At 38.8% G+C, this 16,474-nt stretch overlaps 1 protein-coding gene across 4 annotated transcripts in view; it reads left to right on the top strand.

Annotated features, from left to right (window-relative positions):
* The window catches only part of CRLS1 (cardiolipin synthase 1), a 33,008-nt gene that overhangs the window by 5,320 nt on the left and 11,214 nt on the right, over positions 1-16,474 (top strand). For 3 of the 4 annotated variants that reach the window (XM_028828203.2, XM_028828206.2, XM_077951258.1), the window contains exon 3: positions 4,680-4,809. In XM_028828203.2, coding sequence (XP_028684036.1) covers positions 4,680-4,809 — 130 coding nt within the window. Of the gene's footprint in view, positions 1-4,679; positions 4,810-12,929; positions 12,973-16,474 lie in introns of all 4 variants that reach the window. The other variant, XM_077951257.1, reaches the window with a different exon arrangement.

Genomic DNA, 16,474 nt, shown 5'->3' with positions numbered 1-16,474 from the left:
CGGATCTCAGCTCACTGCAAGCTCCGCCTCCCGGGTTTACGCCATTCTCCTGCCTCAGCCTCCCGAGTAGCTGGGACTACAGGTGCCCACCACCTCGCCCGGCTAGTTTTTTGTATTTTTAGTAGAGACGGGGTTTCACCATATTAGCCAGGATGGTCTCGATCTCCTGACCTCGTGATCCGCCCGTCTCGGCCTCCCAAAGTGCTGGGATTACAGGCTTGAGCCACCGCGCCCGGCCGGCACCATAGAATTAACTGAAGATTTTGGAGTGCAGACAGAAGAGAGCATTTGCACTGTTACATGGCATTTCCAAACCTGCTTCAAATGTAGTCTCTCAAATTGGCTTTACCTCTCTTTTTCCAGAGTTTAGCTTCTACTAATATTTGTCACCGCCTCTTCCCATTCTCACAATCTTTCTCCTTTTATTTTGTCTCTGCCTTTTTTTTTTTTTTTTTTTTTGGAGACGGGAGTCTCACTCTGTCACCCAGGCTGGAGTGCAGTGGCGTGATTTTGTCTCACTGCAGCCCCTGCCTCTCAGGTTCCAGCAGTTCTGCCTCAGCCTCCCGGGTAGCTGGGATTACAGGCACGCACTACCACGTCCGGCTAATCTTTGTATTTTTAGTAGAGATGGGGTTTCACCATGTTGGCCAGGCTGGTCTCAAGCTCCTGACCTCAGGTGATCCACCTGCCTCGGCCTCCCAAAGTGCTGGGATTACAGGCATGAGCCACCGCACCCGGCCTGTCCCTTCTTTTCTCTCAAAGCCTCCACTCATTGTCAATATTGTCTCCAAGTCTGTCAAAGGCCGTTATACTGGTAACAGTTTTTTTTTTTTAACATAACAGACAAGATCTTTTTCAGTTACTGTAGTCTCCTTTTTTGTCTGCTACTGGTTTTTTTTTTTTTTCTTTTAAGCTGCCACATGAGATCGCAGTATTAATGGAGTGTTAGAGAGGCCCCATTAACATTTTTCTAAATATATAACATGATGTTTATGGAAACCTGAGTTAACTAGTGCCACATTTCACATTGGTTCCATGGAGATTTTAGTGCCTTTCGATTGGCCACTGGGAGGTGGCCAGACTCATCATTTAAGCCAGGGAATGACAAAGTCTGATTGCATTGTGCGTGGAAAATGGATTATAGACAGGTAAGAGTAGAAGCAGAGTAACTGATTAGGGGCTCACTGTGGTCTAGCAAGAGTGGAAGCAGAGTAACTGGTTAGGGGCTCACTGTGGTCTAGCAAGAGTGGAAGCAGAGTAACTGGTTAGGGTCTCACTGTGGTCTAGCAAGAGTGGAAGCAGAGTAACTGGTTAGGGGCTCACTGTGGTCTAGCAAGAGTAGAAGCAGAGTGACTGGTTAGGGGCTCACTGTGGTCTAGCAAGAGTGGAAGCAGAGTGACTGGTTAGGGGCTCACTGTGGTCTAGCAAGAGTGGAAGCAGAGTAACTGGTTAGGGGCTCACTGTGGTCTAGCAAGAGTGGAAGCAGAGTAACTGGTTAGGGTCTCACTGTGGTCTAGCAAGAGTGGAAGCAGAGTAACTGGTTAGGGGCTCACTGTGGTCTAGCAAGAGTGGAAGCAGAGTAACTGGTTAGGGGCTGACCGTGATCTTGCAAGAGTGGAAGGAAAGTAACTGGTTAGGGGCTGACCGTGATCCATGGCAGCAGTGGTAGGAACTTAGACTGTGGTTGGAGTTTGGAGTTGGAGAGAAGTATGTGGGTTTGAGATATATTTTAAAGACGGAGGTAATATGTTGATGGATTAGATATGGAGTGAGAGTAGGAAGAGTCAAATATGAATACTAGGGTGTTACTTTAAAAAAAAATTCTCTTCTAAAACCAGGTTCATGGAAATGCCATTTTCTGTGATGGGCAACACTGGAATAGGGCAGAGTTTAAGGGAAAATACTAAGAATTCTGTTGCTTATCCACATAGAAGTATCATTTGGGCAGTTTAGTAGTTTGGAGTTGGAGGAAGTCATCGTTATAGAGAGAAATTTGGGAGCTGTCAGATATAGATGGTTGGATCTGGGTAAAATCATCCAGACTGAGGTAACAGAAATGAAGGGTCAGAGAAATGAGCAACAGGTAGAGCACCAGAAAAGAAGCCAGTCAGGAACCTTGGGAAGGAATAGCTGACGAGGAAGGAATAAAATTAGGCAGTGAGATTTCCCAGGAAGTGGAGAAAGTGCTTCAGTTGTGTCGAGGTCAGGTACTCTAAAAATGCGGAATTCGTTGGTGACCTTTATGAGCCTCACCTCTGGAGGGGTGGGGACTATTGGAGTGGGTTGATGAACAGATGTGAGATGGTAATGACATTGGATGTTCCTTTGAAGCAGTTTTGCTTTGTAGGGAAATACAGAAATAGGATCACAGAAGGGTCTTTTAAAAAGATATGTATTGGGAAATTATATCTATCTATCTATCTATCTATCTATCTATCTATCTATCTATCTGTCTGTCTATCTAATCCTGTATGTAAAAATATATATGTTGGAGTATATGTATATACAGGGAAATTTTTCTTTGGTCTTTTTTTTTTTTTTTTTTTTTTTTTTTGAGATAAATCTCGTTGTGTTGCCCAGGTTGGCCTTGAACTCCTGGCTTCAAACAATCCTCCCACCTTAGCCTTCCAAGTAGTTGGGACTATAGGTGTGCCACTGTGCCCAGTGAATTTTTGTTGTTAGTTAAGTGATTAATTAAGTGATCAGGTAGAGAGATTAAATGAAAGGGAGAGATTGATGAGGCAAGGCGAGATGGGGAAGAAGGGAGGCAGGTCACAGAAGGTGACAGGGCATGGTAACGGATGAAGGAAAGCAGAGAGAATGAATGGAGGCAGGTAGGTGGAGGATTTGATGATGGGAATATGAGGACGGGCTGACTACATTTTTCTTTTTTCTTAAGGAAAATATAGACATGACCTTGTGCGAAAGAGATGGAGTTAGGTCTGAGGTGAGAGCAGAGACAGTGTGAAAGAGACAATGTGAAAAGAGAGGGTAAATATAGTAAGCAAGTGTGGGATTGCTAGGCAGTATTGGGTGCCCATGGGAGATTTGTGGTCCCCAGTTTGAAGTGAGACCAGTCTTCCCGTTTGTGTGTTTTCCTTAAGCACTGTTCAGCTCTTAGGTGCAGGCCCAGAGTACATGGAGAGTTATTTTTAAGCAGGGTTGAAGGAGAGTGGGGTGAAGGGGAGTTACAGATGTTTGTAAAGGAATGATGTTGAGGTCCTTGTAATCTAGTGTGGGTTAGAGGAATAGTGAAGATGAGAGGGTGATGATGGTGAAAAAGTGAAAGGTTAAGTTCCTTGAGGTCAGAAACTGAACTAAACCTGATCTTCCAAGGTCCCAGCTCCCCAGGCTAGGTACTTTTCTGTTCATATGCTTAAGAAGAAAATAGATTTTTTTCAGTTGCGATGGTAATAGCTAGTAACTGCTTTTTTTGAGGATTTACTAAGCGTTGAGTGCTGAACAAGTATTAATCACATTATGTGCTGAAGACAACCACCCTTTTGAGGTAGGTAATTTATCTCTGTTTTACAGATGAGGAAACTAAGGCTTAGTCAGGTCAAATAACTTATCCAAGATCACACAGCTAGTAAGTGGCAGAGCCAGGACTTGAACAGCTTTTGTTCTGCTACAAAGAACACATTTTTTTTTACCACGGTCCTGGACTCCTGCTGTCTCCTCCAACTCATTGGAGTACTTGAGATATGGACAACTTATTTGTTCTTTAAAATGAACCATGATTAATTATGTCTAAATTAATCTTTTTTCCCCCTTAGAAATAGTATTAGGGAACTCAAACATTTGTTGAAACTTGCAGTTAAATGAGTAAAAGCCAGGAAGGGACTTGGATAAACCAGAAAATACGTGCCTTGTTTAATGTGGATAGACAATACTTTTCAGTCCATTTTGTGGCCCCAGAGTGGCCAGACCCCTCCCTTCTCAAATTAGGATGGAGATCTGGGTTTTTATGGGAAGAATTGAATACTTAAATGTAGATAACTAATTACACTTTTTAAAAGCTCTGATAGGTCAAACAGAACCAGCTTGCAGGCCCCATTTGGCCCACTAGCAACTAGATGTGACTTATCCTTTAAATATAGTTTATTTTTATCACAATAATATAAAAATAAATAATTTAAGTATCAGAATTTTAACTAGGTCAGGTAGAGAGGATTGAGTTTTCTACTCAAATATGGGTAATGCTGATACAGTCAAAATAAGGAATAAACAGTGGTATTGAGCAAAATAAATTGAAAAACAGAAAAATGGTAAGTTTTAACAGAGTTGAATTATATTATCCTAGTCCGGGCTCTGCCATGCATGCTTTCTTTGAGTTTTCTTTGGGTTCTTTATAGCTTTAAATACATCACTAACCATATCTTTAAATGTGTGTTTGGGTTCATCCACCAAAGGGGCCTTGTGAAAATACTGAGAAATAACCAGAAGGCCTTGAGGGGGAAAGAAAATAAATGTGCATTTCTTTTAAGACCAGTTGCTAATGTAAAAGCAAAATGTATACCAGTGAAAGAATGAGAATGTTTGGGGGTAAGAAACAGAAGAGATTTTGTTAACATTTTATGAGGTTATAATTGTTATTCTGGTATATCTTAAGCTTCAGAATATCTACTTTGTTCCTGTTATGACATTTATATAAAAAAAAAAAACACTTCTATTTTCAGTTGGATGGATTTATTGCTCGAAACTGGGCCAATCAAAAATCAGCTTTGGGAAGTGCTCTTGATCCACTTGCTGATAAAATACTTATCAGTATCTTATATGTTAGCTTGACCTATGCAGATCTTATTCCAGGTAAGAACGCGTCATGCGTACTTTTGAATAGCACAGGGAAGAATGACATTAGTCAGCTTAGGATTTCTCTTGAGACACAAATAATTTTTGTTCCAAAAATATAGTTTTCAACTTTAAACTGTTTTCCTAATTTTAAACTGTTGAACTGTTTTATTTGTCAAACTACTTATGGATTTTAGAATTTATGTCCTTGTTTTACTAGTAAAATCAGTTGCTTTCCTAGTAAGATTGTTTAAAATTAAAATCGAACAAATATTTCACAGTGCCAATTCATATTACTCTGAAATTTTTTGGTGCTATATTATATATTTTTAGTGCCTAGCTTTTTGAAAGCAATTTAGTTTTCTTATGTTTATTATCTTTATTAATATCATTTAATCATAATAAGTGAGAACTCTGAAATCCTGAAGATGTCTATAAAATGTAGACCCTATTAGGCAATTTTTAAATCATACATATAGTTTGTACATTATATGAATACTTTTTCTCATAAGATTTTATGATTTTTTGCTTTGTATTTTGCATGTGCTTTTCTGATTGTTCATTTTCTACTTCAGTTGTATTTCTCAGTTGTTGTCCCTCAGACGAAGTTAAACTGTTTTTTTTCCCAAGAGCTAGGAATCATGTCTGATCACACTGGGACTTCCCTTCACTGTCAGTCTAAGAGTTTGCATTTTTGAGGTTTAGGAAAAGAAAAAAAAGGAAGAAAGAAAGAAATCGTATCTTAGAACAAAGAAGCTGCCACATGGTCCCTTGGTATCATGTTATTATTGACACTTGGTAGAAAGAAGTATAGTGGCGTTTCAGTCTAGTGTAGTCTCCTCCAACTAGAAATTATTTTTCTTTCTTGCTTTTAGTCTTCTAAGTTCTCATACCAAAATAAAAAATAAATTGGACTAATGTTTACTTTTATGTGCTTCTTTGAAAGTTAGATTGAAGTGTGTACGTGATTGGGGTGTGTGTAAGTTTTCTTGCCTCGGCTGGTCTCGAACTTCTGGGCTCAAGCGATCCTCTCACCTCGGCCTCCCAAAGTGACTGGATTACAGGCTTGAATCACCTTGCTTGGCCCCTCCCATTTTTTCATAGTTACGTTGTATTTTGATGTATTATTTTACAAAGGTTGGCCAGTTATTTTGCTATTGAACATAGAAATTGTTTCCAGGTTTTTTGGAATTATGAATAACGTTGCTGTGAGTTTTACTTATATAATTGGTGTAGGTTGCTTTCCAAGCTGAGACTTCCCTTCACTGGCAATCTTAGAGTTTCCATTTTCTTTCTTCTGTATTGAGTCTATTTTTCCAGGCTCCCTTGTCTTCCTTTGCATTAAGTTACTCTGTAGAAGGATGGAGTGTGGCAGCCAGATTTTTAGAGGTCTTAAACATCTCAATGTCTGTATTTTGTCTTCCATACATGATTGACAGTTGAAGTAGACATTACTTTTTTTAATCTTTTTTCTTTCTTTTCTTTCTTTTTGAGACAGGGTCTCACTCTGTGACCCAGGCTGGAGTGCAGTGGCACAGTCTCAGCTCATTGCAGCCTTGACCTCCCAGCTCAAGCAATCCTCCCACTTCAGCCTCCCAAGAACTTACCACCACATGCACCACCATGCCTGACTAATTTTTCTATTTTTTGTAGAGAGAGGGTTTTGCCACGTTGCCCAGGCTGGAGGCATAATTTTTAAATTGCAGATGATTTTAATTTGGAATTGGGAAGACCCTCTTCCATAGACTTGGAGATTCCAACTTGCTATGGAGCAGTCTCTTATTCTGATACGTTTTCCTTTACATTTGATTGTGTTTTATATTGGAAAGCTTTTAGGATTTTAAGAAAATGTGATTCCTAATTGATGTTTTCTTTAAAAAGTTATCTCTCTTAATTCATTTTCTAATGCTTATATGGCTACCTAGTTATCCCAGCACATTTTATAGAAAAATAGGTATTTTCAGACTCAGAGCAAGGTCATTTCTAAATTGTTTTCTTCTCCATTGATTTGTCTGTCTTTGCATCAGTGGTGCCCTTCTTATTGCTTTGCTAAAAATCTTGCTATCTGGTAGAGCAAGTCCTTTCCACTTTGGATATTCTTAGCCCTTTCCATTTGTTATAAATTTTAGAATCAACTTTTCCAAGAATCAGCAATTTTCCAGAGAAAAATCTGTTCGGATTTTGATTGGGATTGCAATGAACTTATCTGTTTGGAGGAATTTGCATCTTTACAATTTTAAGTCTTCCAGTCCACAGACATGCTGTATCTACTCTATTTAGGTCTTCTTTAGTATCTGTCAAAGTTTTATAGTTCTCTCCAGAAAGATAATAAACATTTTTGTTAGACTTACTCCTAAGTACATGATAGTTCTTGGTGCTTTTATAAATGGTAGCTTTTAAATTTCATTTTCTGGCCAGGCACAATGGCTTACCCACCTTGTAAGCCAGCACTTTGTGGGGCTGAGGTAGGCGGAGATCAGGACTTCAAGAGTAGCCTGGCCAGCATGGCGAAACCCCATCTACTAAAAATACAAAAATTAGCCGTGTGTAGTGGCATGTGCCTGTAATCCCAGCTACTCAGGAGGGTGAGGCACGAGAATGTCTTGAACCTGGGAGGCAGAGGTTGCAATGAGCTAACATGTCTGCACTCCAGCCTGAGTGACAAAGTGAGATTCTGTCCTCAAAAAAAAAAAAAAAAAAAAAAATTTTTCTGATAACTCCATGTTCATATGAAAAAGTCAGTACTATTTCTAATGTTGATTGTTGTGTCTAGTGAAACTTGCTAACTCGTATTCTAACAATATACATATAAATTCACTTGGATTTTTTACATGCTTAATTATGTCTTATATGTAATTAATGACAATGTATTTCTTCTTTTCCAATTCTTTTACTTTTTCTTTTACTTGCCTTACTGCATTGAGTGGTACAGTGTTGGCAAGGAGTAGTGTCAATGTCTTGTTCCCAATCTCATAGAAAAGCCTTTAGTGTTTCACTATTAAAGATGATGTTTGCTGTTGGTTTTTGTAAGTATCCTTTTTCAAGTTAAGACGTTCACTTCTGTTGGGAGTTTAAGAGTTTTTCTCGGCCGGGCGCGGTGGCTCAAGCCTGTAATCCCAGCACTTTGGGAGGCCGAGACCGGCGGATCACGAGGTCAGGAGATCGAGACCATCCTGGCTAACCCAGAGAAACCCTGTCTCTACTAAAAAATACAAAAAACTAGCCGGGCGAGGCGGCGGGCACCTGTAGTCCCAGCTACTCGGGAGGCTGAGGCAGGAGAATGGCGTGAACCCGGGAGGCGGAGCTTGCAGTGAGCTGAGATCCGGCCACTGCACTCCAGCCTGGGCGACAGACCGAGACTCCGTCTCAAAAAAAAAAAAAAAAAAAAAAAAGAGTTTTTCTCACAATTGAGTACTGAATTTTTTTGTGTTTTTTGCAGAGATGCGGTTTTGCTATGTTGCTCATGCTGATCTTGAACTCTTGGCCTCCCAGAGTTCTGGGATTATAGGCGTAAGCCACCACCCCTGGCCTGGATATAAATTTTGTCAAACTCCTTTTGTGTATTACTATGGTCGTATTGTTTTTCCCTTTAGCTGTTCATGTGTGGTGAATTACACATGTTAATGCAATATTAGTTCTAATGTTAAAACAACCTGCAATTCCTGTTATAAATCCAACATTGCCATGATATATTATGAAAAAATTGCTGGATTTGTCTTGCTAATATTTTGTGGAAGATTTCAAATTTTAATTCATGAGATTGGCTTGGAATTCTTCATATATTCTTGTTAAGTTTTCATATCAGATTTATAATTAGCCTTATAAAATAAACTGGGAACTTTTTTTTTTCTTCCGTTCTTGGAAGATGTTTCATTATGAATATTTCTACTTAAAAGTTTGGTAGAATTTGTTAAAGCCATTGAGGCCTGGAGTTTTCTTTAGGGAAGAATTTTAAAATAGATAATTCATTTTCTTTAATTGTTGACGGGATGATTCAGGTTTAAAGTATATCTTTTTTTTTTTTTTTAACCTTCAGCCAACTCACTCCATATTGTATCTTTTGACCGGTTTTTAAGTTGTGATGTTTTTCTCAGAATTTGTCCATTTGATCTACATTATAAAAAATTTATCATATGGTATTTATGGTATCCTCATTAACTTTATTGACTTTCTACTCCTTGTGGAGCAGGGCTACCCCATAGGCAGTGTGCCCAGAATAGCTCTCATTAACCTTTTGATGTCTATAGGATATGTAGTAATGTCCTTCTTTTCCTCTTGATTATTTTTTATCCCTTTTTTTTTTTTTTAATCTTTTTTTGCCAGAGGTTTGTCAGTTTTATGAATCTTTGAAAAGAACCAAGTTTGGGTTTTGTCAAGCCTCTCTGATACGCTGTTTACTACTTCATTAAATCTTGCCGTTTTATTTTTTCTTCTTCAGGTTTTCTTTGCTGTTCCTTTTCTAATTTTTTTTTCTTTTCTTTTTTTTTTTTTTTTTTTTTTGAGTGCAGTGGCCTGATCTCAGCTCACTGCAACCTCTGCCTTCTGGGTTCATGCTATTCTCCCGCCTCAGCCTCGTGAGTAGCTACAATTACAGTCCTGTGCCACCATACTCGGCTAGTTTTTTTGTATTTTTAGTAGAGATGGGGTTTCACCATGTTGGCCAGGCTGGCCTCAAACTCCTGACCTCAGGTGATCCTGAAGTGATCCTGACTTCAGGTGCCTCTGACTCTCAAAGTGCTGGGATTACAGGTGTGAGCCACCATGCCTGGCTCTAAATTCTTTTAATTGATTCTGTCTAGAAATAAAATGGAGATTCTTATGTAATTAAAAATTTTTAGTAGCTTTTTTTAAAAAAGGAAACATGAAAATTGATATATTTTATGTAATCCACTATCAAAAATATTATCATTTTAACTTGTAATCAATAAATTAATGAGAATTTTTTCCTATCACACCTTCAAAGTCTAGTGTGTATTTTGAACTGTGCAGTTATAGGTGGCTGCTTGTTATTCAGCTTTTCTAAAGATTGCATATAAGACTATATATTTTCCGGCCGGGCGCGGTGGCTCAAGCCTGTAATCCCAGCACTTTGGGAGGCCGAGACGGGCGGATCACGAGGTCAGGAGATCAAGACCATCCTGGCTAACCCGGTGAAACCCCGTCTCTAGTAAAAAATACGAAAAAATAGCCGGGCGAGGTGGTGGGCGTCTGTAGTCCCAGCTACTCGGGAGGCTGAGGCAGGAGAATGGTGTAAACCCGGGAGGCGGAGCTTGCAGTGAGCCAAGATCCGGCCACTGCACTCCAGCCTGGGCGACAGAGCAAGACTCCGTTTCAAAAAAAAAAAAAAAAAGACTATATATTTTCCTCTAATTACCACTTTCATTGCATCTCCTATGTTGGTTTTAGTGTGTCATTGTCCAGTATACAATATTTTCCTATTTCTATTATTATTCTTTCATTGACCTGTTAGGTTAAAAATAAATATATCTTAATTTGTTGCCATTTTGGGGGGGATTTTTTTAGTTATCTTTTTGTTACAGTTTCAATCGTAATAACCTTGTGTTCAGAGAACATGCTCTGTGATTTCAGCCTTTCAGCCCAGTACAGTCAGATTTTATAAATATTCCTTGAATACTTGAAATGAATGTATATTCTACAGTTCTTGGGTATGATGTTCTTCATAGGTCTATTAGATCAAGTTTTTAATCCCGCTCTTTAAGTCTTCTGTTTCTTCACTGAATGTTCTTTTGCTTTTGGTTTGTTCGGCAGTTAGAGTTTCCTACTGTGTGCCTAGTTTTCCAGTATTTGTCTTGTAGTTGTGATTTTGTTTTGTATCTTTTTTTTTTTTTTTTGAGACGGAGTCTCGCTCTGTCCCTCAGGCTAGTGTGTAATGGCACCATCTCGGCTCACTGCAGCCTCCGTCACCTGGGTCCAAGCTATTCTCCTACCTCAGCCTCCTCACTAGCTGGAATTACAGGTGCATGCCACCATGCCCTGCTAATTTTTGTATTTTTAGTAGTGACGGGGTTTCACCATGTTGGCCACACTGGTCTTGAACTCCAGACCTCAAGTGACCTGCCCACCTCAGCCTCCCAAAGTGCTAGAATTACGGTTGTGAGCCTCCACACCTGGCCTGCTTTGTATGTCTTGAAGTGATGTTGTTAAAGTGAGTATGAATTAGAAATTGTTATGTCTTCTTGGTGAATTGAATGTTTTATTATGAAGTGACCCTCTATAGCTCTAGTAATGATTTTTACCTTAAAATATATTTTGTGGGCTATTACTTAAGCTCAGCTGGCTTGCTTTTGGTAGTGTTTGCATGATAAATATTTTACCTTCTACAGTTCTGCATCTTTTTAGATATCACTTGTAAATAACATATATTTATGTAAATATATATGTAAATAACATATTTAAAATAAAACCCATTTTCTCTTAACCCATATAGTCTTTTAACAGAAGCATTTAACCCATTAATATTTATTGTGATTGATAGATGTTTCATTCAGTCTTTTATTTTACTTGAAGTATTTTATTTGACACATATGTTTTGTCCTTTTTAGTATTTTTAAATTGTATTTTCTTTCACTCTACTAGTTTGAAAGTTTTACACGGTTTCCATTCAGTTTTCCTCCAAATTAAAACATTTATCTTTATAAAAATATGATCTTAATAATTCTGTACTCATTCTGGGCATGGGAGGCACCTTAGAATACTTGAACTCCAATTATTCTCTCAGCTTAGGTTACTGTTGTCATACTTTTATATGTTTCTTAAACTCACAGATATGTTTATATAATGTTCATTTAAATTTATCTTCATATTTATTACTTTTTGTTAGTCTGTATTGTTTGATGTATTTCAGACCTCCCATCTGAGATCATTTTCCTTTTGTCTGAAGTATGTTCTTTTGGAATTCTTTTTAATGTAGGTTTACTGGTAAATTCTTTTTCTCTGAAAATGTTTTCATTTTGTCTTTATTCTTGAAGAATATTTTTGTTGTATATAGAATTCTAGGTTGGTGTTAGTTTTTCTTAGCATGTTTAAGATGTTACTCAGTCATCCTCTTCCATTGTTGATAGTAAGAAATCAGCTGTTAATCCATTTTTTTTTTCCCAAGGCAAGGTCTCGCTCTGTCACCCAGGCTGGAGTGCAGTGGTATGATCTTAGCTCACTGCATTCTCTGCTTCCTGGGCTCAAGCAGTCCTCCTACCTCAGCCTCCTGAGTAGCTGGGACTACAGGTGTGTGCCCATCTCATTTTTATATGGTTTTTAGAGATGGAGTTTCGCCTGTTGCCCAGGCTGAACTTTTGAGCTCGAGCAATCTACCCACCTTGGCCTTCCAAAGAGCTATGATTACAGGCAAGAGCCACTGCACCTGGCCGTATTGCTTTTTTTGAAGGCAATTTTGTTTTCTTGTGGCTGTTTTTAAGATTTTCTTTGTCTTTTGTTTTTCTCAGTTTCACAATAATATTTCTTGTTACAAGTTTCTTTTTTATTCTGCTTGGGATTTATTGGACTTTTAAGTCTGTGGATTATATCTTGAAGTTAGTGCTAGAAAATTCTCAGCCACCATCTCTTTAAATGTTGTTGTGTATTCTTTCTTTTCTTTTGGGACTGCAATATACCTATGTTAGACGTTCTCTCTGTATCCATTACATCTCAGTGGGTTTTTTCTGTGTTCGCTCATTTTATCTTTTTGAGCTCCATTCTGGCTGTACTAATAGGTTTACTATTTTTCATTTCATTACCTCTCTTTAACCGTGCCAAATCTATTTAATCTTAACTTCTATTGTATTCTCTAACTATAGAACTCCTATTTTATTCTTTTTTGGACTTGCTAAGTCATCTTTTATGGTTTTCAGTTCCATGCTGAAGTTTTCAATATTGACTTTTATCCCCTTGTACGTGCTAAGCTTAGTTGTTTTTATAGACTCTGGTGATTCAAAAATCTTACATCTTTTGGTAGTCTCTTTCATTTGTCCACTGTTTCTGTTGCTTCTTACTCATGGTATTTTAATTATTTGTTATTTTTTTTTTTTCTGTTTAGATACATTCTTTGAAAAATAATTTGGAGGAATATTTGATTCTTATGAACATGGCATTACTCACCAGAGAAGATTTTTTTGTTCTACCAGGTGCCTAGGAATGCTAACAGTCTGGGACCACATAGACCACCAGGTGATGAGACAATCCTGGGAGTCCTGTTTTACTTTGGGCCATCTTTTCTCCCAACCCTGTAGGAATAGTCATTCAGATCCTAGCTGCAAGCTAGGAGATGGTTTATCAGAGCCCAACCTCGAGGGCTCTGGGCTTTGGCTACTGTCACCCCATCATAACTGAGCTTCATGGATTGATTCTTTTCTTTCAGATTTTCTTTTAAAAATCTTTGTCTTTTTTTTTCTTCTTAAAGATTCCCCCAACATTACCATTCCCCCCTTCTGTTGACTTTTTTTGGCTCTCATTTTGAATTTTCAAGAGTTCATGTTCTCTATCTTCGTTTAAAAAAAAAATTCTTATATCGTGGATGAATGTCATTCAGGATATCTATACATACATGCGCATACCTCATTTTTATTGCATTTCACTTTATTGCACTTTGCAAAGTGACATTTTTTACAAATTCAGAGTTTGGCAACCCTATGTCCACAAGTCTATCAGCACCATTTTTCTAACATATGTGCCCATTTTGCCTCTCTGTCACTTTTTTTTTTTCTCCTGAGACAGGGTCTTGCTCTGTCACCCAGGCTGGAATGCAGTGGTATAATTATGCCTCACTGCGGCCTTGACCTCTTGGGCTCAAGGGATCCTCTTGTCTCAGTTTCTTGAGTAGCTGAGACTGCAGATGTGCGCCACCACACACCCAGCTAATTTTTAAATTTTTTATAGAGATGGGGTTTCCCTATGTTGCCCAAGCTGCTCTCGAACTCCTGGGCTTAAGTGATCCTCCCACCTCAGCCTTTCAAAATGCTGGGATTACAGGCATGAGCCACAGCACCTGGTCTCTATCACATTATAATAATTCTGCCAATATTCCAGACTTTGTCATTATTAAATCTGTTATGGTGATCTGTGATCAGTGATCCCTGATGTTATTGTCTGATTGCTTTGGGATGCAGTGAACCCGTGAGAGTCATCCATGAGGGTTGGAATCAACTTTTTCCAAAATCCTGTTAATCAAGAGTGAACTTAATCGACTAATGTTGTGTATGTTCTGACTGCTCCACCAATCTGTGGGTCCCCTATCTCTCTCCCTCTCCTCAGGCCTCCCTATTCTCTGAGACACAATAATATTGAGAATAGACCAATTAATAACCCTACAATGTGAAAGGAAGAGGTTACATGTCTCTCACTTTAAATCAAAAGCTAGAAATTATTAAGCTTAGTGAGGAGGGCATTTCAAAAGCTGAGAGAGGCTGAAAGCTAGGCCTCTTGTGCCAAATAGCCAAGTTGTGAATGCATAGGAAAAGTTCTTGAAAGAAATTAAAATTGTTACTCCAGTGAACACATAAATGTTAAGTAAGCAAAACAGCCTTATTGCTTATGGAAAGAAAGTCTGAATGGTCTGAATAGAAGATCAAGCCAGCCAAAACATGCCCTTAAGCCAATGCCTAATCTATAATAGATCAAGGCCCTAACTCTCTTCAATTCTGTGAAGGCACAGAGAGGTGAAGAAGTTGCAGCAGAAAAGTTGGAAGCTAGCTGACCTTGGTTTGTGCAGTTTAAGGAAAAAAGCCATCTCCATAACATGGAAGTGCAAGGTGAAGCAGCAAGCACTAGTGGGGAAGCTGCAGCAAGTTATCCAGAAAATCTGGCTAATGATGAGGGTGGATACGGTAAACAACAGATTTTCAATGGAGACAAAACACCCTTCTATTGGAAGAAGATGCCATCTAAAGCTTTTATAGCTAGAGAGAGGTCAGTGCATGGGCTTCAAAGAACAGGCTGATTCTCTTGCTAGAGGCCAATGAAGCCAGTGAGTTTAAGTTGAAGCCAGTGCTCATTATCATTCTGAATATGGTAGGGCCCTTAGGCATTATGCTAAATCTATTCTACCTGTGCTCTAGAAATGGAATAGCAAAGCATGAATGACAGCATATGTTTATAACATGATGTACTGAATATTTTAAGCCTACAGTTGAGACCTACTGCTCAGAAAAAAAAGATTCAGTTTAAAATGTTACTACTCATTGACAACACACCTGGTCACCCAAGAGCTCTGATGGAGATAAACAAGAAAATTAATGTTGTTTTCATACCTACTGACACATCCATTCTTCAGTCCTTGTTATTTTGACTTTCAAGTCTCATTATTTAAGAAATACATTCCCCAAGGCTGTAGGTGCCATAGATAGTGATTCCTCTGATGGATCTGGGCAAAGTAAATTGAAAACCTTCTAGAAAGGATTCACCATTCTAGATGCCATTAAGAATATTGATGATTCTTGGGAGAAAGTCAAAATATCACCATTAACTGGATTTTTGGAAGAAGTTGATTCCAACCCACATGGATGATTTGAGGGGTTCAAGACCAGTGGAGGAAGTCACTGCAGATGTGGTAGAAATAGCAAGATAGCTAGAATTAGAGTGGAGCCTGAGGATGAGTGAATTGCTACAATCTCATGGTAAAAATTTCCTGAGTTGCTTCTTAAAGAGGTTTTTAGAGATGAAATATACTTCTGGTGAAGATGTTGTGAACACTGTTGAAATGACAACAAAGGATTTAAAATATTACACAGACTTAGTGGATAAGGCTGCTGCAGGACTTGGGAGAATTAACTTCAACTTTTTTTTTTGAGACAGAGTCTTGCTCTGTCACCCAGGCTGGAGTGCAGTGGCATGATCTCGGCTCACTGCAAGCTCCGCCTCCTGGGTTCATGCCATTCTCCTGCCTCAGCCTCCCGAATACCTGGGACTACAGGCGCCCACCACCACACCCGGCTAATTTTTTTGTATTTTTAGTAGAGACGGGATTTCACCATGTTAGCTAGGGTGGTCTCGATCTCCTGACCTCGTGATCCACCCTCCTTGGCCTCCCAAAGTGCTAGGATTATAGGTGTGAGCCACTGCGCCCGGCCTTAACTTCAATTTTGAAGGAAGTTCTGTGGGCAAAATGCTATCAAATAGCATTGCATGGTACAGATAAATCTTTTGTGAAAGGCAGAGTCAATTTATGTGGCAAACTTGATTGTTGTCTTATTTTAAGAAATTGCCACAGCCACCCCAGCTTTCAGCAACCACCACTCTGATCAGTCAGCAGCTGTCAACACTGAGGTAAGACCCTCTACTAGCAAAAAGATTATGACTCATTAAAGGCTCAGATGATCATTAGCATGATTTAGCAGTAAAGTATTTTTAAATTAAGGTGTGTGTGTTTGTGTGTGGGTGTGTGTGTGTATATATATATATTTAGTGCTACTACCGTACACAAAATGGATTGTAGTGTAGACATAACTTTCATGTGCACTGGGAAACTGAAAAATTCGTGCGACTCACTTTACTGCAGTATTAGCTTTGTTGCAGTGGTCTGGAACAGAGCCTTCAATATCTCTGAGGTATACTTGTATTTATTTATTTATTTATTTTTTAAAAAACCTCTGTATTGGCTCTCTTTCCTTCAGATTCTAGTTTTTGTTTGTTTTGGCCTCTCTTTTATGGTGGAGACTTTATTGAAATGTGTGGT

Source organism: Macaca mulatta, chromosome 10, assembly GCF_049350105.2.
Source record: "Macaca mulatta isolate MMU2019108-1 chromosome 10, T2T-MMU8v2.0, whole genome shotgun sequence".
Classification (NCBI taxonomy): Eukaryota; Metazoa; Chordata; class Mammalia; order Primates; family Cercopithecidae; genus Macaca; species Macaca mulatta.
This window is presented reverse-complemented; position numbering and strand designations above follow the sequence as displayed.